Source organism: Pelophylax lessonae (assembly GCF_965119305.1).
Source record: "Pelophylax lessonae genome assembly, chromosome: 10".
Lineage (NCBI taxonomy): Eukaryota > Metazoa > Chordata > Amphibia > Anura > Ranidae > Pelophylax > Pelophylax lessonae.
In genome coordinates this window covers 44,959,522-44,986,101 of record NC_138777.1, presented here as the reverse complement: position 1 = coordinate 44,986,101, position 26,580 = coordinate 44,959,522, and the positions used below count along the sequence as shown (strand labels likewise).

Below are 26,580 nucleotides of genomic sequence, written 5' to 3'. Positions count from 1 at the left end.
GGTAAAGGTCTTTAGGATGGGCACTTCTGTGCTTGTAGGTGATACGTGTGCATGCTATCTGTGTCCTCACCTGTAGTTGCAGGGATGCATGTGTGAGGTGCTGGGGAAAGGTCGGTCAACAAAGTGATCAATAATAATCCCCATGATGGGCTGAGTCCTCTCAAACTGCCTGAAATGCAATAAACACATTGATATGTTATTGAGCTGCCTTGCTCCTCAGTCCTGTAGATCACCCAATCCCATCAGGGCAGGAGACAGGTGGGAAAAGTGCAATGGACAAAGGCAGCAGGCAAAGAGACTGCAGGAAACAATATGGAGGATTGTCAGCCCCCTTGTCATGCAACACTGCTCTGGGCTGATCCGTAGGAAGAGGTGAGTGTATACTGAGAACAATACTAATCTTTTGTAAAGGGACCGCATATGAGAGGGATGACCGAGCTTACCGAGTAGACATGAAAGCCAGATTAGTTCTGTAGGCACAGGTCAGTGTAAGCGTCCCTATAGGGGTCCCCACTGTTCCAACACGTACCGCCTGGAAACCTGGGAAAAAAGTATGAAGTCAATACAGATATTTTCTAAGGACTTGGGCACACAGGTGTTAGTGCGTCCGGTCTATCCTCGTGATTATTTCTAGAGACAAACTCAGAAAAGATTTAGAAGCCCTCATAAAAATCATTGCTTTCCAGGTACTTCAGGAACCTTTTATTTTTGGTTTTAAGATGAAATAAGATTAATTAAAGAACAACTGCAAAGCACAAATCTACTTAAAGATTTGGGTAAACACAGGAACTTTGCAGATATACTAGTTTACATCTACCCTTTCATGTGATTTTAGCTGGATACATACTATATAATTTTCTTTAGATTTTTTCCCTTTAGATTTACTAAAATCATATAATATGAGGTCCAACCTAAACACTTTCAGTTTGTTTTCAGACAGGCAGACCCTTTCACTACATAGTTGAAGGTAAATCTAAAGGAAATCTTATAACAAAAGTTGTATAGTGTGTGTCCAGCCTTAGAGAGGTGTTATCCAGGGCCTAGCCTCTTCAAATCTTCTGTTTACTTGTAGCCATCTTTTAATCCTACCTCACCTGTAGGATGCCATATGCAATTAAACAAAGGCTGGTATCGAACGCATTAAGGCCAAAATATCATGGATAATCAAACAAAAAAAAGTTCTGCTATTCTGAATGAAAACGTTATAGAGTATAAACCTCAGACATGAAATATGAACAAAGTATATCCCTCTATAGTGTGTACAGACAATTGAAATTACTAAGTGTAATTTCTGTCTGCTGCTTTGTTCCTCTGCTATCAGCATAAGTCACTTCTGACAAAGTTTTCCTGACACCAAGAGATAAATGGTGACAGGGGAGAGATCTCCATCTGATTGACAGCCTCAGCTCTGTTTCTGTGTGAAGGTGGTGTGTCTCTTCCCTCCAATCAGCTCTCCTCCCTGAGCTTTGCAGCTTCAGCTCTCCCTTTTATCTGAACTTTCAGACAGACAATCTTAAAAATTCTGCACTTTGAATGGATGTAGAGAAGCGAAGACTGCTGTAGAATTTTTATATTTTACTATTGTAAAAGTAAAAGACGATTGTGTGAATTAAAAATGACCAGTAATGCTGCCACTCCTATTTTAAAAAAGGTAGCTAAAATCAAGAGCAAAACTATACTATAGTGAAGCTTTTCAGTCCTTAGATGTGGTGTCTGCATTTGTTTTCATTTTTTTTTTTTTAATCTCATGATCCTGCGAGTTAAAGCACTTCCTGTTCTATGGTGACAACGCTACAACCTACTGAACTGCATCTTTGGAGGAGCAGCCTCATCTCCCTAGGGTAGGAAGTGTGCTACCCCCCCTCCCCATTTCCATAAAACAGGGGGGGGGGGGTGATCCGTAGATGAACTGGGCAGGGCTAAGAACAATGCACAAAGCGCAGGAACTTGCAAGCTCACTGGTTTTCTGACAGAAAGTTGTTTTTTTTTTTGCACTCAGAGGAGGAGAGACCTGGGAGGAGGTGCAGGATGTGTTCTATCCCTCCACTCTGTACACAAAAGTTAACAGAGTAACCCTTTCGGACTGCACAGGGCTCAATTACCTCCCCCATCTCCTCTCCAGGCTGCTCATGTCACAGCAGTAGAAATGGAGGGTGGGGTGGTAGACAAACCCTGCACAGTCCTGTACAAATATCACCCTGCATGAGGGAGAATTTGTGCTAGCGGGGGCCTTTTTGTGTAGTAAAGCGCAGGAAATCACAGGTTGCCCACACCAAAATAAATGTGCTGCCTTTTGTAGATGTGTGGGTTTCATTAATACTCACTGGCATCCCCACGCATCCACCAATTGCATGTACGTTTGCACTCGCTAAAAACGCATGGTACCACAGTACCATGCATTTTGGTGGGGTGCAATTTAAAAATCATGCCAACGCCTTTTTTGCTTGTTTTAAAAATCATAGGAGTAGCCTATTAAAAAAAAATAACACGCATAAAAAGAAAAACCAAAAAAAAAGAAAAAAAAAAGAAAAAAAAAAAAAAAACACCATCGCTTGGACGCACCTCCTTGTGTGAACAAGCCCTCAGACTGGCGTGCCCTAAGATTTTGATCAATTCTAAAGGGTGCCTTGACTAAAGGTTAAAAAACACTGTCTTAGACACCCTAACCGCAAAGTCTCCATGCCATAATTCCTGACTGTTTCTTTCCACCTGGGAGTTTTGAATGTTCCTGACAATCTTTGTGTGTTCCAGCTCAAGCTGTTGCATTCTCCATAACCTAAAATGAATAAAAAGGGATGGAAGGAACCCTTTTTTCAACCAGGCTATAGGCAAATGATGTTGCCAGGAGGCCGTTAAGGATGTCCTCCCATGCTCACGCTTCCTGCCCGCCCCCTGTGGCACGCATTGGCAGTGATCTGTGATACGAGGAGTCTGGATTTCATCTGCATGCTGGGACTTGTGGTTCCTTTCCTTTAATACCACTTTTTTTAAATTCCTTTTGGAGACTTTTATATGGACATCATTTCTTCAAATATGCTCACTATTGTATGGACTTCACCATCATGCACAAATGTTTATGATTTTATGATCTATGTCATTATGTTTTGATAGCGCTGCACGTTTTTTTACATTTACAGTGATCTGTGATCGCTGCGTCCTTTGGACACAGATCTGGGTAAAGAGCCAATCACGGCGGCTCTTTACCATGTGATCAGCTGTTTCCAATCACAGCTGATTACGGATGTAAACAGGATTTGCCGGTTATCGGCAATCCTCCCCTCACGCTGACAGGATGTAAGGAAAGGAGCCAAAAACAAGCAAATCCACACGGGGGACATCTGCACTGACAATCAGAACACTGATCATTAGTGTCCTGATTATCAGTGCAGCCCCAACAGTGCCGCCTCATCAGCGCACATCAGCGAAGGAGAAAAATTACTAAGTTTACAAACTTTTACAACCGAATCACAGAGTCTTTTTTTGTTTGTTTAGCAAAAAATAAAAAAAACAAACAGTGGTGATTAAATACCACCAAAATAAAGTTTCGTCTGTCTCAAAATTATTAAAAAAAAAAAAAAATTTAATTTGGGTGCATTGTTGCATGACCGCGCAGTTGTCAAAGTGCCACAGTGCGGAGGCTGAAAATTGGCCTGGGCAGGGAGGGGGTGAAAGTACCCAGTAGGCAAGTGGTTAATGTACACAGAAACTCAATTGCAAAACAAATCTGGACCCAACTATGCTTTGGCCCACCAAAATACTGAGGTGCAAATGTGAATACATTTTGAGCTTACATTATAGTCCAATTATGACAGACAGTGAGAGTATTATATAACAGCTTAGTTATTTCTTGAGAATACCACATATAAAATTATAGATTTTACCTTCTTTAAGACCCAAAAGCTGAACATCTCCAAAATATATCCTGCAAAAAAAGTATAAGAAAATAAAACATTAAAATCAGCATAAAACTACCCTTAGGCTCCATGTACACGGGATGCTGGAAATGGCCGTTTAGGAGCAGTTGGGCATTTTTTTCAGAAGCCCCTGAACCCATCTACATTTTATCTTATCTGTTCATGTACACAGGGTCGTTTACAGTCATTTGCAGGCAGTTGAGTTCAGCAACGTTTTTTGGAACGCAATTATTTGCGTTCGAACGTGTGTTTCCCAGCGTTTCAAATGCAGAAACACAGCTAAACATGACCGAACGTGATGAACGTACGTTCAGCCACGTTATACATTTTTTTTCTTCCATTCAAAATCAATGGTTCCCTATTGATTTGAATGGAAGGCGCACCGCAAGTCGGATGAGGATGATCCAACTTGCGGTCTGAGAATCTTGGGGAAATCCACACCAAAATGGGAATAAAAAACGGCGTGGGCCCCCCCAAAATCCAAACCAGACCCTTATCCGAGCATGCAGCCCGGTAGGGCAGGAAGGGGGAGGGGACGAGCGAGCGGCCCCACCCCCCCTGGACCATACCAGGCCACATGCCCTCAAAATGGGGGGGCTGATCCGACTTGCGGTGCAACTTCCATTCAAATCAATAGGCTCCCATAGGGAACCATTGATTTTGAATGGAGGCAGAAAAAACGCTGCTAAAAGCAACGTGGCCAAACGTGCAATAATGCCAATGGAAAAAGCTACTGAAAGCATGTTTAACAGCTGCTTTTTCCCGGCGTCAGAACTAGCTTTGCAGCACGTTTTTTCCTAACGTCCTGTGTACATGGAGCCTTACACATAGATATGAAGGCTAGATACCAATACATATCCTGTATGACTGTAAAAAAAACCCTAAAAGGATGCACTGTAGCATTCTCCTATCAAGAGGTTAAGAGTCAAATTAGGCGAAAATCCCTCTTCTCTCCCCACTTTTTGGGCATGCCTACAGTCGCTGGCCACGTATGAGGTGCCGAGTCTAGTTGCGACCTGGGGTGCGCCCCCCCCCCCGCCTCCATATACCGGCCATGTGATAGATGCCGGCGGAGGTGGGACCAGCCCTCCGGGGATCGCGGCTTTGTCTTGCCTCTTTGTGCCTGACGGCTGCTCTGCTATGTGCCATGCTGGTCATTTGCATTATATAGGTTTACACTGTCTATGGTAGCATTTATTTAACTGGTTTTATTCAATAGTGTGCCTTCCATGGTATATCCTGTGTTCTTGGTATCCTCTCTGTATTTGTACTGTTCAGCTGGCAATTTTGGCTTGTGATTTATCGGTTGTTGGTGATTGTATCGTATGCCTTTTTTATACAAATAAAGAATTTATATAAAAAAAAAAAATCAAATTAGAACAAGCTCTAATGCAAGGGTAAGTGTGTCAAAAAAAAAAAAAAAAATCACAACTCATGGTAATACACAATTACATACATTTTCATGTGTTTCTATTGATTTCAATGGAAAACGCATCAAGGGAAAAAAATGCATTGGTGTCAATAGTCCCTAAAGCCCATCTCTGGACTGATATACCTACCTATAGAGAATGACATATTCATGCCCCTGCTTCCTGGACAGTCTGTAGGCTGGCGTTACCCTGGTGACTGCCAGTAAGGATTTCAGTAGCAGCGACAGCCGGTTATACACAGTATAGGAGACCTTTATTTCCCGGTCACATCTAAAATACAAAAAAATCCAATAAGTCGTAGAAAATGAAATCTGACAAGTAATAGATGTTTTACCAGTACACTGTATACACAGCAAGCTCATTGAAATCAAGCCCCTAAAAACAACTGGATAAAGATTAACTTAATGGTTGTACTATAATCTCACCAGCAGGTGGTGCAGCAAGTGAATTCTTTATATATTTTAGTCCAGGTAAAACCTTAGCAATTCTCCTCCAAAGGAATTTGCACGCTTGCCTAACAAATCCCAAATTAAAAACTAATTTTTCACTGGAACTGTGGAATCCCAGCTATTATTCTTACATTTTGGATAGAATGGGGTAAGGTTAGAGCTTCTTGTTTGCTTTCAATGGCTGTCTATGACCAAACTAGAAAGATTTTGTCTCGCTTCCTGTTTTGATGACATACATTAGGGTGTGAAATACTGTCACGGCAAGGAACACAGATACAGAAATAAAAACATGACAAGCTCTCATCTCATCATTTCTGTCTGTCTGTCCATTTGAGAAAACTACTTCCTGTACTAATGACTGCTGCCACTGGGACAGGAAGTCAGGACAAATCTCCCCTGTAGGACAGAGAAAGCAGTAAACCTCACAGTGGTCCTAATCCTCCCCTCTGTCGCCAAGTGACAGGCACTTCAATTGTCAAGTTTTGTTTGGAGTAAAGCATAAAAAAGTTAAACTCTGTGCAATAAACGTTTCCTTTAATTACTTGCCGACTAGCTGCCATAGTTTTACTGTGGCAGGTCGGCTCTATTACGAGAAACGACGTACCTGTACGTCATTTCATGCAAAGACAGTGGGGGTGTGCGCGTGAAGATTGGCCAGAGGGGGGCCAATCAGTGGGTCCGGCGGACGTGATGTCTGCCCGCCACCCGCAATCTCTCCCCATAGAGACAGAATGGCAGTCTGCCTATGTAAACAAGGCAGACTGCTGTTCTGTCACAGATGAATACAGGGATCTTGTGTTTCAACCATTTAGGAACACAGATCTCTGTGTTCATCTATTGAGTACATTTTTTTCCCCCCATTTTGGTTAGAGTAAGGGAGGGGTATAACCTCTGTCCTATTTTTTTGCCATCTATGTCCTATTAGGGAGATTTACCTTCACTTCCTGTCCCATAGCCAAAACAGGAAGTGAGGGAAATTCTGCAAATTAAGGTCACCAGAACTAGTGTCCCATTGGAAGATTTCCCCACTTCTGGGGACAGCACAACATTTGGGATTTCCTTTTACTTTTGATGATAATCGTAAACAAGACAAATAGAGAGAGGGTGAATCTCCCTAACGGGAGTACAGGCAGCAATAAAAACCTAATAGGTGTTCTAATCCATCTTCATTTCTTCGAAAACGAACTACTTTAAAATTCTGGATTTCCCCTCACTTCCTGTCTTAGTGGTAGTGGTCACCAGGACAAATAGTGAGGGGTGGCCAGAATATTTGACTGGGGTTCTAAGCCTTCACAGGCCTCTCCGAAACTAGAAAATACGTTTTTTTTCCCCACAGTTTCACTTATAAGAACATTTTTACTTGAGGGATCTAGTGTATCTGGAAAAAAAAAAAAAGGTTAAGGTAACTAGTGAGAGAATCTTCCTTAGGGAAAACACACCTCTGAATTTGGGTGGATTTAGGAGGAATTAAAAGTTATTAGTCATCAAAGGTGACATTTCAGATCTATGCTCCTAGACAAAAGACACAGAAGAATGTACAATATGTTCAAGACACAAAGCACAATGCAATCATATATTTAAAGGTCACACTAAAACAAAAATGACAAGACACTTTCAAATGTCTATTTCCCAAATGGAGAAACAAAAACGTCACTAACTTTTCGTTCATTTCCAGACACCACACTTCAAGCTCCATGGAATCACCCTGCAACATATTGAGAATTATGATTAATATTTGGGCAGAAGTCATCTGAACATACTGAGAAAGTCTAAGCCCCACCAAACGGGAACCTGCAGCTCAAGGGAAGCAAAACGTAAATCAACATTACATAGAAACCACAGTGGCTCAGCACATATGGCTTGAGGCACTGGGGTTCTCTGTTCAAATCCCAGCCAAGACACTATCTGCATGGAGTCCGCATGTTATCCCTGTGCTTGCATGGGTTTCCTCTGGGTACTCCGGTCTCCTCCCACACTCCAAAGACATGCTGGTAGGTTAATTGGTTCCTGTTTAAACTGGCCCTAGTATGTGTGTGCGCGCATGCGAGATAGGGACTATAGACTGAGGAGGGCAGGGGTCCTCCTCGGGGGAGCTTGCGGCACGTCACGCCACCATGGACAGGGGACGCGGCGGCCATTGTTTTGGTTAGAAACCAACCTGTATGTCAGTGAATGGGACGTAATAAGATTTGCCTTGTATCTCTCGGCTAAATGTAAGTAGCCATTTGTCATCCTATGCTCTAAATAAACTTGTGTGACTGTATTACACCATGAGGAGCGTTTTGTTCTCCACATATCCTGATGACCTATGAAAGGGGCGCCAGGCATACCGATAAGTGGGAAGCCGAGAGGTCTCTCCTTGATGTCCATAATACTCTGATTTCTGCTGTCTGTGATCCCTGTGATAAGAGCCGGTTCACATTAGCGCGACACGACTCCTTACTACTTCGGGGGGTGACTTGTGCATTACATTGCACCACGACTTCGGAGCGACTTGCAGGGACTTCACATAATGGAAGACTATGCAAGTCGCTCCAATGTCGCCCTGAAATAGTACAGGACCCTTTTTCTAAGTCGGAGCAACTTGTGTCGCTCCTATTAGAACGGGTCCTGTAGCGGTCAATGGACCGCGAGGGAGCGCAACTTGTCAGGCTGACAAGTCGCACTAATGTGAACCGGCTCTTAGGATTATAGACTTCTGGTAAGAGGCTAATTAACTCCTCATGGTGGCGGTTTTCCTTCACACAGTTTCCAGCATAAAGGAGATATGATCTGGGAATTGAGCACCATCTTTTTGGGTTCCTTCTTCTGGAATGATCATGTTCACCTTGTCTTGATGTGATGTGGACTTATTAGTTATTATAAAAAGACATTAGCGCTACACTATTACTTTTAAGTGCTATATAAATTCCTGTAATAAAACAAAATTACCTAAAGTGCTTCATGCTGTCAAAGGAATACTTAATGCATTCTTTAGAGTGCAAGATCTACTTTTAAGCAAACCTGTGTCCCTGTAAAATGCTAAGCTGGTAGTGGTTTGCAATGTGTGCAGGCACAGGCTTTTCATCGCTTTACCTCTCGTCCCAACACGGAGAATAGGAAGTGTGTGGTTGTAAAGGCAGAAGGTTTATCTTTGTGCATTCTATGCATGATGATAAAAAAAAAAAAAACTTTGGTGTGCAGCAGCCCCCCTAATACTTACCTGAGCCCATCTCAGTCCAGCAATGTTGCAGGAGAGACTTGGCTGCCCGTCACTCTCCTCCTCATTGGCTGAGACAACAGTGGAGCGCCATTGGCTCCCGCTGCTGTCAAAGTCAGTAAGCCAATGAAAAGAGAGAGAGGGGGGCCTAACTGGGGCTCCGTGTCCGAATGGACACACGGAGCTGAGGCTCAGCTCTGGTACCCCCATAGCAAGCTGCTCGTCAGGAGGGAGGAGCCAGTAGCACAGAAGAGGGACCCAAGAAGAGGATAATCCAGGCTGATCTGTGCAAAACCACTTCACAAAGCAAGTAAATATAACGTTTGTTATTTTTAAGCAAAAAAAGAGACTTTACAATCACTTTAACAGCAGGAGATAACCCAAAATGACGGTTGATTGACATGAAAAGGTCTTTTTTAATAAAAAGTGGATTTACACTTATTACTTCAAAAACTCTTAGCGGTCATATCCATACTATACCTCTGAGGTCTTCAAAGAAATTTCAACACACATGGAGCGTCCAACTGCAGGCAGCTGACCAGACAGGGCTTTCTTGGCTTCCTGGGTAACCTCAGGGATGTCCTTGATTGCCAAGTTAAACTGAAAAAGGCAAAATGTCTAACCTATAAATGCTAAAAATAAATCAGCAAAACCAGAAAAGTATCCAATATCTATTATGTATACAAGCAATTTGCCAAACAAAAAAAATATAAATACTTTGTATGTCTTCCCTAAAATCCATACAATAATATCTCAATAGGGGATTCATGTCAATGGGCATCAGAGATGTATAGTAACTAAGTAGAACTACTTCACTACTGTACTTAAAGCGGAGTTACAGCCTAACCGCCCACTCACCTGTCCCACGGTCCAGCGATGCGCCGTCTTCTCCCTCTCTGCTCCGCGGCGCCGGCATCACTGATGTGGGCACCCGGCTGTGACAGTTTGCGGCTTCACAGCCGGGTACGCACTGCGCATGCGCGAGTTGTGCTATGCGTCGTGATTGGCCGGCAATCTTCTGGGACCTCTGACATGTCCCAGAAGATTGCAGGGAGGGAGGGAGAGAGGAGAACTTCCGCTCAGGGCGCCGCGGGGGGGGTGGGGGGGAGCGGGTACATGTCAAAACTAGGTACCCGCTCCCCCCCCCCAAAAATTACATGCCAAATGTGGCATGTCAGGGGGTTAGGACTATTTAAAGCGGAAGTTCCACTTTTGGGCGGAACTCCGCTTTAAGTACCGAAAGGCGGTATCTGTACTTTCCTAGAGTAGAATTTTTTTCTCCTACTTCCACTTTTACTTCACTACATTTTTTCGATGATTTCAATACTTCTACTCAGATTTTTTTTTTTTTGTGCTGCATAGTTACTCGTTACAATTATAAAAATTACCACTGCCAGAACAGCAGATGGCAGGTTTCATGAAGCTCAAAACATGTGTATTATCAGCGCATACGAAAATAAAAGCTACTGTATGTATAAATAAAAGCTGCATTTGAAATAATAAAAAACAATATGATTTTCAAAATTTTGACTTCTTTCTTTAATAACTACATAACACAGTACTTCTACTTTTACTTTCAGTACTTGAGTAGCAAAATTTGGAAAAAAAACTACTTGCAATACTTAAGTACAAAAAATGTGGAATACTTTAGTACTTCTACTCAAGTCACTTTTTGATCGAGCACTTCCACTTCTACTCAAGTCCCATTTTGATCGAGCACTTGTACTTTTACTCAAGTATGGGTTTTGAGTACTTTATACAACTCTGATGGGCATCAAACACATATACTCGACTGAAAAACACACCATTTGAGAAGAGAAAGTTGAGTTCAATCTGCTTTTCCACCAGATCAAATACCCCTCAATAAAATACTGCATCTAAAGAAATGCACAGATGTTGTGTACATGGGAATTTACTAACCTGTGTCTGACTTGCATTTTAAACGCACTATTCCCACTGCACACGTTCCTGTAGAAATGGCGGTGCATTGCTGCTCTGCCAGGTAGTGCACACCTTCCTCTGACCACCATACTCGCCCTGTGATCACATCATTTCTGTCTACGTATAGGTTTTAGCTCTTACCAAATGTTTCGATACCTATGCTGAGAAGTTTATTCCCCTTTTGTGAAAAAACGTACCTTTTCTATGCTCCTTTTGTAATGGTTGGTTTTATACCCTTTTTTTCTTTTACCACAAATAAACTAGTTTTGAAAATCAAAAAGAAAAGAAATGGCTGTGCATAGAAGAAGGTGCTGAAGCGACCACCGGCTGGAACTGTGAATAGTCAGAGGAAGAGAATGTGACCAGCACACCATGGATCTCCAGAACGGATCCAACGCTTAATTCAGCAATCACATCATAACAGCAGATAGGAAAGTTTCGGAGCCTTGCAGGACCCCTTCATCAGGCATGTGACAGTATGGTCACATGCCTGATGAAGAGGTCCGTGCGAGGTTCCGGAACGTTGCTATCTGCTGCAACGATGTGATCGCTTAATAAAGCTTTGGATCCGTTCTGGAGATCCATGGTGTGCTGGTCACATTCTCTTGCTCCGACTTGCATTTTAAACACAGGGACAACAACACCTGTGTACATGGGCCCTGAGGTTTACTAACTGAATACAAACCTAACAAATGATGCAGCACATTTTTGAAGTAGAGATTCCTTAAAAATTTGAGAATGTGCTTAAAAAAAAACGTCAACTCCAAGAAGCTGCATTCCCAGGAAAGTATTTTTTTTCTTAAACGCTGCAGTTCTGAAAAATATTTATGTACCACTTTTATTTCTACTTTATTGTGTACCTGTTATTTAGATGTGGACGAAAAGACAGCAAAGAACATAGGAAGGGAAGGCTGAGTCGTTTACTTTTTCTTTTAATTCTCTCTCTTTTTTTTTTTTTTTTTTAGGGTTCCTTCACATCTGTTTGGTCCAATTTAGTGTGCTAAGGCAGACATTGCATTTTAATGTTGCTGCCAATGCATACCATGCCTAAAATCAGACCTGCACTTTTTTTCCCCCACAGTAATGCGTTCTCGTTTTTACGATTATAAACAGGCAGGTTTTACATGCAATGGTTTCACATTTATGGCCCACTGTACACCCCACCTGCTGCACCTTAGGTGCAGGACGATGCTGGGAATTTTACACATTTTAACCACTTCCCCCTAGGACGACATCATATGACGTCGTAAACTTTGCGGGGGTATACCGGGATGATGCCTCTAGCTAGAGGCATCATCCCGGTACCGTTGTTTGAAGCCGACGGTCGGCTTTCCGTCGGTACCGATCGATGCGGCTCGGGAGCCGCTCGATCGTTACCCTGGGGGGCGGGAGGGGACGTCCCCCCCCCTCCCGCAGCTTTTACCGGTGGGACGGGAGCCCCGAGCACCCAGCCAGCGCGTCCGCCGGCTGGATGGAGTCCCGATGAATGCCGGAAACGGCATCGATCGGGTCTCCGATGACGTAACCCGGAGGCGGTGTCCATGACGTCACTTCCGGGTTAGTGTGCTGCAAAACGGCGCCAAATTTGAAAAACGGCGGTATGCAAAAACGCCGTTTTCGGTGTTTTGCATACAGGGAAGTGTAGTGGAGGGGTCGAGGGTCTTTTAGACCCTCGATCCCACCATAAAGTGTACCTGTCACTGCATATTGCTGTCACAAGGGATGTTTACATTGCTTGTGACAGCAATAAAAGTGATCAGATTTTTTTTTTTTTTTTTAAACTGTAATAAAGTTAAAAAAATAAATAAAATAAATGGGGGAAAAAAAAAAAAAAAAATTTAGCCGCCCCGATCACCGTTAGCTCACGCACAAAAAAAAAGTATACGGAAGTCGAGCCGCGAATTAAATCGCTGTTCAAACCACACATGTGAGGTATCGCCGCGATCGCCAGAGCGTGAGCAATAATTTAAAAAAAAGAGCTACACTCTACCTCTAAACTGGTAACCGTTAAATAAATTTAAAGTGTCGCCTATTGAGATCTCCATTGACCGTAGTTTGTCGCCATCCCACAGGGGGGTGCAATTTTAAACCGTAACATGTTGAGTATCTATTTACTCGGCATGACATCATCTTTCACAATATACAAAAAAAATGGGCTAACTTTACTGTTTAGTATTTTTTAAATGCAGTGAAATGTAATTTTTCGCAAAAAAATGGCGTTTTAAAGACCGCTGCGCAAATACCGCGTGACAAAAAATATTGCAATGACCGCCATTTTATTCTCAAGAGTCTTTGCTAAAAAAATATATATAATGTTTGGGGGTTCTAAGTAGTTTTCTAGGAAAAAATACTGGTTTTAACTTGTAAACACAAAGTGTCCGAAATAGGCCTGGTATGGAAGTGGTTAAGCCTGCAAATATCCATGTGCATATAGCCTAAATAAATACATAACGGTATTAAATGTTTTTTTTTTTTTATATTTGCCTGAAGCTCAGCTTTCAACTATAAAAAGTATGTTTCTGCTTTCCTTGAAGGTTAAAGCAATTTTGCAGAGAGAATGACACATTGGAAAGGAGTTCTTTTTAACTAGTTGGGATTCAAGCATTCTCATTTATGGACAAATAAACAAAAGGACACTTGCCTGCACAACCAGGTTGGGTGCACACCCAGCTCGTCACTTACAATATATTTCTTCACCAAATAGAAGACAGCACTCTAGTTTAAAACTGCAAGGATCCTGTCTTTAATGTCGGGATCCACCCACATGACCAGCAGCTGGCTCAGCCTCTTAGCACACAACTGAGCCAGTCGCTTCGCCCCTCCACAGCCTGGCATGCCAGTGAGCCCTAGAGAGGTAGGGCTCAGCAAAGACTGATGAAGTCAGTGATGGCGAACCTTTTTGAACCCGAGTGCCCAAACTTTATTACAAAACCAACTTATTTTTTATCAAAGTGCCAACACTGCAATTAAACTGCAAACACCCAGCCACCCAGGTGATGATTGCACACTCTAAGAGGGTATGCAGTCAAATACAGCACTCTCAGGCTGTCCCTCCTCTTATTTTCTCAGGGCATACTGGGGCTGTAGTTTTTCTTTAATTGATTAAAATGGAGTCCTAGTCTTCCGGGACTCTATATCCCATGGTCCACATGTCCTGGCTCCTCATTAGTCTGTGGCTTCAGCCAGTGGGGAGGTAGGAGGAATCAAAGTGGGCGGCGATTCCTGCAAGTGTTGCTCTGACCCTGTCCTGCACTATTTGAAAGAAGGGGGGCGGGCTAGTCAAATACACTGACAGCCCGTGCTCGCTTCTCCCCTTGTAACAGTGTGGCTAGCGGCAGTGGCTCTCATGTGCCAACAGAGAGGGCTCTGCGTGCCAGCTGTGGCACACGTGCCATGGGTTCACCATCACTGAACTAAGTGATCAGCAGTCACGTGATTGCTCAGTTCTTGGTCTTAGAGCTGGCAGGGGACAGGTGCAGCATTGGACTGATGTCACAGTCATATAGGCGAGAGTAGGTTTGTTTTTTCAATTTTATGCACTTCACCTTTAGGCGTTTCATGCTTAACAACATTTAATCATAGAGTGATTAAGAATGAACTCTATGATTAAGTGCAGTTAAACATGAAACACGTAATTAGTAAAGCTGATAAGTTTATACATTTCAAATTAATTAAACAACTGCATTATGCTCCTGCAAAGCTGAATCACATGGGATTGACGGAACAAGCCTGCTGTCCTTGATGTGAGGAAGTTTCTCTAATGTTTTACATTTGTTTTGGTCTTGTCCAATATTATCCTCTTTTTGGGCTGAATTGTTTGACATGCAAACAACCCATCTTAGCCTTCAAGCTCCAAAGTTTTGCATACTTGGTGTACTTAATAACTATGTTCCACTTACTTGTAATCGTAATATGTCTGGTTTGATATTTTTTTTTTATGCCAAAAAAAGCACTCTTGCTGCATGGAAGGATCCAGGTCTGCCCACATTAACATTCATTTATTGCCTGATAAACCAGGCATTACCTTTGTATAAACATATTTACAAGGTGCCTGTTCAAAAAAAGTTTACTAAAGTATGGCAACCTTGGCTGGACATTTTGGCTTCTCAAATGTTAGATCTGGCTTCTTCACAATCCTCCCTTTAAATGGGTCCGATACAAATCTATCTGGGTTTGGAGAGGTGTGGGTGTGTTTTTGGGTGGTTCTACATGTGGTTGTTGTGTTGTCTTGCTTATTTTTTTTTCTGGCCGATTCGGATTGCCCATGTTTATTGTCCAGCTGTTTCCAATTATTCCTGCTAATGGTTATGATATTTTATGGCTGATTTAGTCTGAACTCCTCTACTCATTATTGTTGGGCTCTGCGTAGCCGACATTAATGCCATCACCCTGGTTTAGATGGCAATTGTTTTGTACATTACAGAAAAAGAAAACTTATATAAAACCCCTTTAAAAATAAAATATGGAATATAATCAATAAAAAAGTTTTAGACTGGAGTGCAGTCATCCATTATGGTGTAGGAACATGCTCAGTTACAATATGCCTCAGAGAAAGTCACTCATAGCTCCTGATCTTTTTATTCCTTTGAAATGAGCCTGTTAGACACACGGATCCCCATGAACACAGTAATCTCTTTCACAGGAGGGGTTTAATGAAATCGTAGGTTATATGCTAATGTTGTAATCTCAGATGAAAATTGTGCTCAGTGATGATGTTCTTTAAACTGAAAAGAATGGTATTTATACTAAAAATTTGAACCAAATTTAAAAAGGTTTTACCCAATCTGAACCAGTTGGAGAGGAGGAAGAGCGGGTACATATCTTGTCCCCAAGTCGAGCCTGGACAATCACCTGGACAGTCTGCAGAATGAAGAGAGTTTGAATAAAGGTCATAAGTTTAATCCATAGGTGACATTGCCCTTCAGGACATTGTCAAAAATTCCTCATTTTCTTATCTGAACTAGAACAAACAGTTTGGGGCAGACCACAGAACTCACCCACTATGAATTCCAGAGTGTGTACAATAAAGATACATATACACACACACACACACACACACACACACACACACACACACACACACACACACACACACACACACACACACACACACATATATATATATATATATATATATATATATATATATATATATATATATATATATAGGTGTGTATATATATGTAAAAAAAATAGCATTAGTTAGTTCATAGAAATGTGATAAGCTATGTAGGGTACAGCCAATACCAACCATATTGAGAAACTATGGACACTGTATTTCCCCAAACAACCAGCACGGTTTCCATGAGATTAGACCACTGCCAGGAATATTCGCTCAATACACAATCATACCTAATTATCACTTTTTCTTTTTATGGATGGATGTCCCCCCCCCCCCGTCATCGCATATCAAAGGCTAGCTTTTGCTGGCCACACATGGCAATTTGCAGGCAATTCCAGCCAAACGGACAAGGGGGCAAGCTAAGAAGCTGGCTATATGTGTGGTCATTTGCGTTTTTGGGATCCTAATCCCAAAGCCACCTGCCCCATCCCGCCAGGAAGCCGACACTGCACACCGCTAATAACAGGCAGTGAGACATTTCCCGGTCTGTGCAGCTGCAGACGCGGACATGTCTCACTGGCCGTGATTAGGCATGTGCATTGTTGGCTTCCTGGCGGGATGGGGTAGGTGGGTTGGGACTAGGATCCCGAACACGCCTGAGCCCATCTCTAATGACCACACGTATAGCCAGCTTCTTAGGTTTCTCCCTTGTCCATTTGGTTGGGATTGCCTGCAAATTGCCATGTGTGTTCAGCAAAGGGCTAGCCTTTGATATGTGATGGGGAAAAATCCATCCATAGAAAAAAAATAAATTGATAACTATGTATGATAATGTGTTTGTGTATTAAGTGGATATTCCTGGCAGTGGTCTTATTGCCCTGACTAAATGCAAAGGAAGCATCTGATTGCGTTCAACTGAAATTCCATCATTTTTTTCCAGTGTTGATTCAATTTAAATTTGCTCTTTCAATATTCTGTAACGAAGTAGTCAATGTATGCACCAAATTACTATATAATCAAAAATGTATATTCTGGCAGTTGATCTAACCCATGGGTGGTATATGGCTTTGTTTCCGATCACATTTGTGACTATTGGTGGCCCAAAAGTGGTTGAAATTGACTGAAAATACCATATGTGTGACCAGCATTGGGCCAATTCATGTTGTTGATGGAAACCATTTATGGTAGGTTGTAGATAACTGCTTAGATGTTTTAACAACTGAAAGCTAGTGGAGAGTGGTAATATGTATGATGTGTGTTCAGCATTATTGGGTGTTCTAATGTTATAATAATGCTTGATACCAAAGATTAATGCTGGACATATGCAGCAATTTGTTTGCAATTTAAATTTGTATTGGTTTTAAAGGCTTTACAAAAAAATAAGAGAGATTGCATATGCAAGGTCACAAATATTAGGCAATTATATGGTAAAACAGAAATAGCAGAACTGGGCATTAGGCAAAAATAAAATCGTGGATGAGTAAACAGCACCCGTGTGTAGTTTGGATGTGTTGCATGGGGGCTGTATGGTGAATAATATAAAACGGTCTCAAAAGATTTGGGTGCTAATAAAGAAAGACCAAGTGGGTAGAAGGAAGGAAGGAAGGAGGGGGTGAAGAAGGGTAGGTAAAGGGCAGGGGCTTTAGGTAAGCAGCAGACTCCAAGGTCACCCTAGAGCAGCAGGTCTCAACCTTTTCAACACAGAGGAACCCTTGAAATAAATTTCTGGTCTCAGGAAACCCCTGCTAAAAATTAAAAATCTTCCCACTGACTGTCACAATAATGTGTCATGAGTTGTAGAATGCTCCTTACTCTTGTCATCATTGGGAAGAATTACCTCCTTAGATAGCTAAAAGGAACAATGGTGTCATTGGGAACTTATCTGAGAGGCAGAAATTGCCCATTGCTTAAGGAACCCCTAGCAACCTCAGGAGGAACCCTAGGGTTCCACAGAACCCTGGTTGAGAGACCCTGCCCTAGAGTAACCAGTGGGTCATGATAGTGATGTGATCTAGGGTGGGAAGATTAGTGGTGAGCCAAGGCATTCACACATACAGTAAATTTTTGTAATCTGTAAGACCCCATTCACACTAGCGCGACTTGGTCGCCTGACAAGTCGCGGTGGGTCGCTCGCCATTGAATAGTACAGGACCCGTTCTAATAGGAGTGACACAAGTCGCTCCGACTTAGAAAAAGGGTCCTGTACTACTTTGGGGCGACCTGGAGGCAACTTGCATTGACTTCAATTATATGAAGTCCGTGCAAGTCGCGCCGAGGTCGCGGTGCACTTCACAGGTCGCCCCACCAAGTCGTGTCGCCGCAGTCTGAACGGGGTCTTAAGGAGCTAGAGTGTTGGTTGTTTAACAGAAGCTGTTCATTGTTTAAATTTTTCATAACAAAGGGTCTATTTTTTTCTAACAATAGGAAAAGTTGTGCTTGTCTGCCAGTAAAATATAGTTCCATTATTTTTTGTTGGAATCTATCCAGTTGGCCTTATATCACTTGTAACAATGCATGCCTGGGGCCTCTCCTTTACTCCAGTATGAAAAAGTATAGAGAACAGTCAGTAGTTTTATGTTGAGAACCTAATTGCAAAGTAGCAGGACCACCATATATGCATGACATCACACACCGCGCTGCATTCCTTGAGGCACATGTTGGGGTTTGTGGGATTAAGGTGAGCTATCCTGGAGGAGACAGATACCATCTGGTGGGAACCTTGCATGCTGATTTTTGTGATGTGATACTTCGTGAGAATTTGGAAAAGGTGAACCAGAGCTGAGATCAGTCGTACAACTGTAATTTTAAACATTTTCCATCAATAATAGGATAGGGAGGTTGTTGAAATACAAAAACGCAACCAATCTGAATAAATCTGATCGATCGGCAAAACACTGATCGATTTTATATACGAAATAGATTTTATAGACTGAATGCATAATTGTGATTACATAGGAATCAATCAAAAGCAGGAATTCCATTAAAGAATTTGATCAGCAATCATAGTTTCTACCACATTCGTTCAGGGTGTTTTCTATTCAAATGCCCGGCGTTTGAGTGAAAAAGAAAGGATTATTAATTAAATTAATTTTTTGATTTTGACAAAACTTCATCTTAAAACATGAACATCAAAAATACCAAAGTTGAAAGATTTAAATTTACCTTCAAGGCAAAAAATTTGACAAACTTGTCCAAGTCCTTCCGGTCTTGTGGGCTGAGGTCTGAGTCCATGGTGTCTGTAGGCCTGAACATGAGAAAACACCATTAGCCGGACCACAAGGAGACAATCAGTGATACGTGAATATAATTCAATGGATGGTGTACAAAAAGGAAGGAAAAACCTGACCAATAGCCAATCGATAATATCCTCTCTCTGGCATACGCTACAAACATGAAGAGCTGGAATCAGTAGTAAATAAAATGTAATCCACAAGGTGATTGGTACTTATATTTACTGGAAGTCCTTTCTTACTGCCCATTCACACTACCGCGACTTTTCAGGCGACTGGTCAGCCTGACCAGTCGCGGTCCATGCACTGCTACGGGAACCGTTGAAATAGGAGCGACTCAAGTCGCTCAGCACCTCCATAAAGAAAAAGAAAGAAGTTGGATTTTTCAGTGCTGGTGTGGTCAGAGAGCATCTAATAAAAAAAAAGAGCATCTAATATAAAAAAATAAAAAATAAAATAAAAAGGTAAGCTGCAGTTTTTAAATATTAGGTCATGCTATGTGAATGAGAACATGGAACAAATAAAGTAGGTATAATCCTTATTTGGCTGTAAAGTGGAAATACACTTTAAAGGACCACCTAAACTACCGCATAATGATGCCAGCTTGCTAGATCAACTAAACTAGACTGGTTTCTCCATAAGAAAAGCAGCCTTGAACCACAAGCAGCTCCCTTATGTAACATTCATCTGAAATCTCCAACCTAAAGAGGAGTTCCAGGCTACTTCAGAAAAAAAATTTAAAGTATTAAAATTACAAATACTGTAGCTGTTGACTTAATATTAGGACACTTACCTGTCCAGGGATCCCACCATGCCTTCACCCCAGCCAATTTTTACATGGACTCTCGGGTGCTGCCGCCACCATTGCTTATAAGTGAAATCGGCAGTAAAGCCTTGCAGCTTCACATCCGGGTTCCTACTGCGCATTTTTCGAAGTGCCCAGCCCTTTCTAAATAGCCCGGTGGCAGGGGGCTGAACTTCTGGGTGATCCTGCCATGGTGAGAACACCCGGAGGTGGGAGCATGTACCTGTCAAAACTAGGTATCCCCCCCACCCCCCCCCCCCGAAAGGTGCAAAATCTGGCAGGAGTGGGGGGGGGGGGGGAGTGGGTGAGAGGAGGCAGGTAAGTGGAGCTTTCCTTTTTGGGTGGAGCTCCGTTTTAAGCAGCCATAGATGGTTGAAATCTTGGCCGAAATTCGCACCATCTATGGGCAGTCTGACTGTACCAAAGTTGATCCCACTGATTGACTTGGGTACTTCTAGCATGCAATTATTGCCAGTTCCTACAGCCGCTAGCAATAACTATTGCTCTCTCCACAACAGCTCTGGGGGAGAGATTCCTTGTGTTGATGGGGAAATTGAGCAATTTTCATTCCTGCAACCCATGGTTGCAGGAAAGAAAACTACATCATCAATGGCCTGCCTTTGGCCCCTTTTTACACAGGCTTTCCGATCAGGAGGACCTGATTGGATGCTCCATGCAGCAGTGGAGACATGTCCGCTGACACCCGCTACTATCCGATCCGATCCTGTCTGTGAAATCCAGCGGGATGGAAACCCTATTTTCCATCCGTCTGGAGGGTCAGATGAAAATGGACAGGCGGTCCGTTTTCATGTGATCTCCCATAGAAGAGAGCAGGACTCTGACAGCTCCATCTCTGCAAAGTAAGAGGGATGGAGCTGTTATCCGCCTTCTCAGCGGGGATCGGCGGATCGATCCCCGTTAAGATAAAAGGAGTCCGCCGAGCGCACCGCCTGTGTGAAAGGACCCTTAGACTACATTTAGCTACAGTTCGAATACCAGCAGCTGCAGGGGGGTGCAGGTAGCCATCACTCCCCGGAAGAACACACTGAATACTGCGAGCGGCTATAGCCACTGGCAATAATCGCACACTAAAAATCCGACATGCTGGTTGTACCCAAGTTAATTGATGGATACACTCAGCCTGCCCTTAGATGGATCGAATCTCAGCCGGTCCCTGTCAAGATGTGATCTATCTATCTATCTTTGGATGGCTTTAAGGAAACTGAAGAAAACTGTATAACGTATGGCCAGCTTTACAGTTCAATACCCAGACAAAATAATATCCTCAAGCTCCAACTCATACACCTAAGATATCTTAATTTTTTTTGTTCATTACTTAGGGAGGCTAACCTAGAATGAGTATTTGAGTACTAAAGTATACATTCCCAAACTGCATACTTGTTTCAGGGCAGTGGCACCAGGATCAGGATTATACCCCCAATGCATGCCCCTTTAAAAACAAAAACTGCAATGGCTGCCCTCACATCTCTACCATGATACGATCGCTTTAATCAATAACCCACGAATCTTGGAGTTCATTTTAGGAAACTTGTTCTAGACCACCTCAGCACATTCATGCATATTATAATAATCAAAACCCTCACAGAGGCGCTGTGGTCACTAATTAACACTACATATGGCCTGAAGGTGATATTTAGAGAGAAGCGCTAACTAGGGCACCTCACACTGGGACAACAACAGATTACATGCACACGTCCTGCCTTCCTTCCTATGGGGCCAACTGATGCCAGGCTCAGCTTTTTGAAGCCAACCTTGCTATGCTCAGCAGTTTTGCAAAATATACCCCCCGGGCACCGCAGAATCTAAATATTCGGTTACATATTTGAAGATAAGCTCCGAGAGGACTCCCCCGAGGGTGCTGGAGTAATTAATTAATCCGTATTAATTCTCTGCACTTCTACCTTCTGAAACATTAAAGACATGCAGAGACAACATGAAGGAACACGAAACGCTCAGAGATCTGGCATACTCCATCACACGGAACGCCGTGTTCCCTCACTGAGCACATCCAATGGTAAAGTACACAGCAGTGAAGAATGTGCCAGTGATGCCAATAATAATGAGTGAAATAAAGGAAAACAGCGCTCACAGAAATACTTGGGATGCCAGTGCTGAGCTCCTTTTAAAAATAGTAGTTGCCTTGATTTCTATGGCCTAAAGCAAGGAGACAACAAGGAAAGTCAAAGGGGGGTTTACTAAAACTGGACTGCGCAAAATCTGGTGCAGGTCCACAGAAACCAATCCGCTTCCAGGTTTTTTTTGTCGCAGTTTAACCACTTACGGCCCACTGCAGTTTTACATCAGTACTTTGACGTTACATACCGGGGTTATGGCAGAAGATAGCTGCCCGTAACACCAGTAGTATTTTTTTAACTGCAGGCGGCCCGCTTTAACATAAGGGTGATCCCAGCGGCGGATTCGCTGCAGGATCACCCTTATGGGTGGAGGGAGGGGCGCCACCCCCCCCTCCCGCCGCTTCCTGGTCGTTTTCCCTACTTACCAGCAGCGGGGAAACCGATCCGGTGTTCCGTGAGAATTACCTACCCGTGAGAAAAACCTACCTTCGTCATTTCCGGTGCACGGCAGTGTGCGTAACGCGACCGGTTACATTAAAACAGCTGTGCTGCAATATGAGTAATCTCCGCTCCTGTCCCTGTCACTTCCCTGATCTCGGCTACTAAATATAAAAGCGACGGCGGGTGTATGAAAAGATAAATCACGGAGCCGAGAGCCGCTTTTATATTTACTAGCCAAGATCAGGGTAGTGACCGGGACAGGAGTGGAGATGACTCATATTGCAGCACAGCTGTTTTAATGTAACCGCCGCGTGGGTAGGTTTTTTTCACGGACACCGTGATCATTTCATACTAGTGCGCATGCGCACTAGTCAGCTCCTCAACTCTTCCATTGCGTATCCGGGGCTGTGAGCATGCGCACTGCTGCGCTGCTCAGCTGTTCCTGGCCGGAAGTGACAAGGGTAGGTTTTTCTCACGGGGTAGGTAATTCTCACGTTACATCGGTTTGCTGTCCCCTCAGGCAGGAAGTCGAGTGAGGGCAAGATGGCCCTCGCTCGACTCTATGGCCTTGGAGGACCGGAACAACGTCATACGTCACTTCCTAGCAACCGATTTAAAGAGCCCAAAATTTACTTTTTTTTTTTTTCCTTTTTTAGTGTGGATGTGAGCTCAGAGGTCTTTTTGACCCCAGATCTCACATTAAATTGGTCCTGTCCTGCTTATTTCTATTACAAGGGATGTTTACATTTAATAGGAATAAGGCTCGGTTCACACTGGGGTGGCACGACTCTATACTTCTTCGGGGGCAACTTGTGCATTCCCATGCACCACGACTTCGGTGTGACTTGCACAGACTTCATATAATGAATGTCTATGCAAGTCGCTCCAAGGTCGCCCCAAAGTAGTACAGGACCCTTTTTCTAAGTCGGAGCGACTTGTGTCGCTCCTATTAGAACGGGTCCTGTAGCAGTCAATGGACCGCGACTTGTCAGGCTGACAAGTCGCGCTGGTGTGAATGGGGTCTGAAAATGATCAATTTTTTTTTTAATAAAAATTAAGTGTAAAAATAAAAGATAAAATAGGAAAAAAAAATAAAAATTAAAGCGCCCTGTCCCCGTTAGCTCGCACACAGAAGCGAACGCATACGTAAGTCGCGCCCACATATGTAAACGGTGTTCAAACCACACGTGTGAGGTATCACCGCAATCGTGAGCGAGGGCAATAATTTGAGCCCTAGACCTCCTCTAACTCTAAACTGGTAACCTGTAGAAATTTTTAAACTCTCGCCTATGGGGATTTTTAAGTACCAATGTTTGTTGCCATTCCACAAGCGTGCGCAATTTTGAAGCATGACATGTTGGGTATCTATTTACTCGGCGTAACATTATCTTTCAAAAAATTGGGATAATTTTACTGTTTACTTATTTTTTTATTCAAAAAAGAGAATTTTTTCTAAAACAACTGCATTTGTAAGACAGCTGCACAAATATGGTGTGATATAAAAGATTCCAACAATTATCATTTTATTCTCTAGGGTCTTTGCTAAAATATATATAATGTTGGGGGGGTTCTAAGAAATTTTCTAGCAAAAGAAACCGGATTTTAAATTGTAAATAAGTGTCAGAAAAAGGCTCGGTCCAGAAGTGGTTAATTGAACTAGCTGAAGTTAGAAGCCGATTGGCTACCGTGCACAGCAGCAGCAGATTTTGAACTCTCCAGTTTTAGTAAATCAACCCCAAAGTTTATGTAATCTCCAACAATGAAGTTCCCTTTTGATTGGTTAAAAATACCAGTGGAAGCGTTCTGTTATATCTGTTTGATAGGTGAAAAAAAATACCTGTTAATCCTGCCAAAAATCCAGTGAACTTGTAGCTTCCTCTGCCTGTGCTGCACGGTTACCAGTTCTGTGAACTACAAGACACCTCCTCCTAGCTTATGGCGAAGAGGAGAAGTGGAGATGTAGTCCTGTTCTAGGATAGGCTCACACTATGTCGGTCTCCCTGCAGTCATATTTACACAGGAAAAGTTGCCTGTTCATTTGAATGGGCTGCTGTAGCTGCAGGAAAAGGTCCCTGCAACTCTTTCCACAGGGAAAAAGCGAAGTGCTATGCATTTTACAGCACAGGAAAATGTACTGCGGTTTCCAGTGTTTGTGGGTGCTATTAAGAATTAATGCCCCCCCCCCCCCTGCCAACTGCAGCATGTCTTTGCTACGGGTGCGGTAAAGCATGCAATACGCAGTCCTCTACCTGCTTAGATGTGAACCTAGCCTTGGGGTGACAATGCTGCTCCTTCACAGATAAAGTAGGGTGACAGTCTTGTCACTTAGGACAGGGATTGTGTTAAATCATATTCACACCAGTGCAGACTAGTGTCCATTGTGTGGTGCCTGGTGCTGTGATTTAATTTTTTTTCATTTTGAAAAAAAAAAAAAAATGTCACTTCATGTAGTTCTATGCACCGCAGCGGCGATCTACAAAAAGTTCTTCCAGCTCAGAAGGGCAAGCTGTGGTGCAATGCAAAAAAAAAAAAAAAAATGCAACAGTGTTTTCTATGTTCTCCACCACATGTAAGACCCGGTTCACACTACTGCGTGTGCCGGGTTCGCATGTCATGTCGGAGCGCACTGCTCCGACATGACATGCGATCAGCTATGCGGTGCGAGTTTAGCCATACAGTTTGTATGGCTAAATTCGCACCGCACCCGCAGCAAAGACGCACAGGAGGCATTTTTGCTGCCGCATCAGGATCGGATCGCACAGCGGTTCACACTTGTGCGATCCGATCCTGTGCGAACTGCACGATCGCACTGCGATATGCGATCAAACTGGGGGTGTCGTTAAGATTACATTGACACCCCCAGCGGATCGCATATGGCAGTGTGAACTGCCGGGGGTGCGTGTGCGATGCGGGAACAGGCTGCGAATTCGCAGCCTTCCCGCATCGCAATAGTGTGAACCGAGCCTAAAGACTGGGAAACCGCAATATGTTACATTTTTGTTCTTAAGTTCAGATATGCTTTAAACCAGGCATGTCCAACCTGTGGCCCAGAACCGCAGGCAATGCGGCCCACTGACCCGACAATTTATTTTTTTTGCTGGGGAGGAAGGAAGTCGGGTCGGGGGCACGGCCACAGTGGCTGCCAGCTAACGGTAGGGGGGGGGGGGGGGGGTTGGCGAGCATGTGCAGTGTTTCCGACTCCTACCACCATGTGTATTCAAATCACTGAAGTGGTCATGGTGGTTAGAGTGTTCCTTTAATATTTCTCAGAAGAAGTAAACCTCCATATACTGATTCCATTTCATTTGATCATCCTCTAGTTGTGTTAAATTAGTGCGGGGGGCGCGGCAGCATTTTATTACTTATATACCTTAACTATAGTATATATATTATATGCGGCCCGAGAAAATTTCTCTACACTCAATGTGGCCCAGAGAAGCCAAAAAGGTTGGACACCCATGCTTTAAACCTTGAGAAAAAAAGAAAAAAACTGTAAGACAAAAAGGTATAATTAGCTAGTATTCATTACATACTAGCTCATTATGTAATACTTACCTTGGAACGAAGCACACCAGCAGCGCCCGCACATTACCGAGACAGCCGACATCTTCCCTGGTGTCTCTTCTGGGTTTGCGGGCTCCAGCGCTGAGTGGCCGGAGCCGCAATGACGTCACTCCTGTGTATGCGTGCGGGAGCCGCCGTTTATGGCACGGGCTCTGAAGGTCTGTCATGGTAAGCCGGACCTTCAGAGCGCATGCGCAGATGAGGTCATCGGTTACATGCACTCTAAATATCTCCTAAACTGTGCAAGTGACGTCATCGCGGCTCCAGCCAATCAAATGGCCAGAGGACGCAAAACTGGAAGGAAGACGGCTAAACACATCGGCCGTCGGCGGCGCTGCGGGGGCTTCGTCCTAAAGTAAGTATTTCATAATAAGCTGGGATGCGATGCATATGAGCTCATTATGCCTTTGTCTTTCAGGTTTTTTTATTTTTTATTCTGAGGTTTACGA

At 43.2% G+C, this 26,580-nt stretch overlaps 1 protein-coding gene across 6 annotated transcripts in view; it reads right to left on the bottom strand.

Moving 5' to 3' along the window:
• The window catches only part of ATG13 (autophagy related 13), a 65,586-nt gene that overhangs the window by 29,263 nt on the left and 9,743 nt on the right, over positions 1 to 26,580 (bottom strand). For 3 of the 6 annotated variants that reach the window (XM_082271125.1, XM_082271126.1, XM_082271129.1), the window contains exons 2-9: positions 19,158 to 19,239; positions 15,713 to 15,793; positions 9,473 to 9,592; positions 7,452 to 7,498; positions 5,474 to 5,614; positions 3,882 to 3,922; positions 444 to 540; positions 71 to 169 (exon numbers count right to left, since the gene is read on the bottom strand). In XM_082271125.1, the coding sequence (XP_082127251.1) occupies positions 71 to 169; positions 444 to 540; positions 3,882 to 3,922; positions 5,474 to 5,614; positions 7,452 to 7,498; positions 9,473 to 9,592; positions 15,713 to 15,793; positions 19,158 to 19,226 (695 nt within the window). In that variant the 5' untranslated portion in view covers positions 19,227 to 19,239. The remainder of the gene's footprint in view (positions 1 to 70; positions 170 to 443; positions 541 to 3,881; positions 3,923 to 5,473; positions 5,615 to 7,451; positions 7,499 to 9,472; positions 9,593 to 15,712; positions 15,794 to 19,157; positions 19,240 to 26,580) is intronic. The other 3 variants (XM_082271127.1, XM_082271128.1, XM_082271130.1) reach the window with 1 other exon arrangement.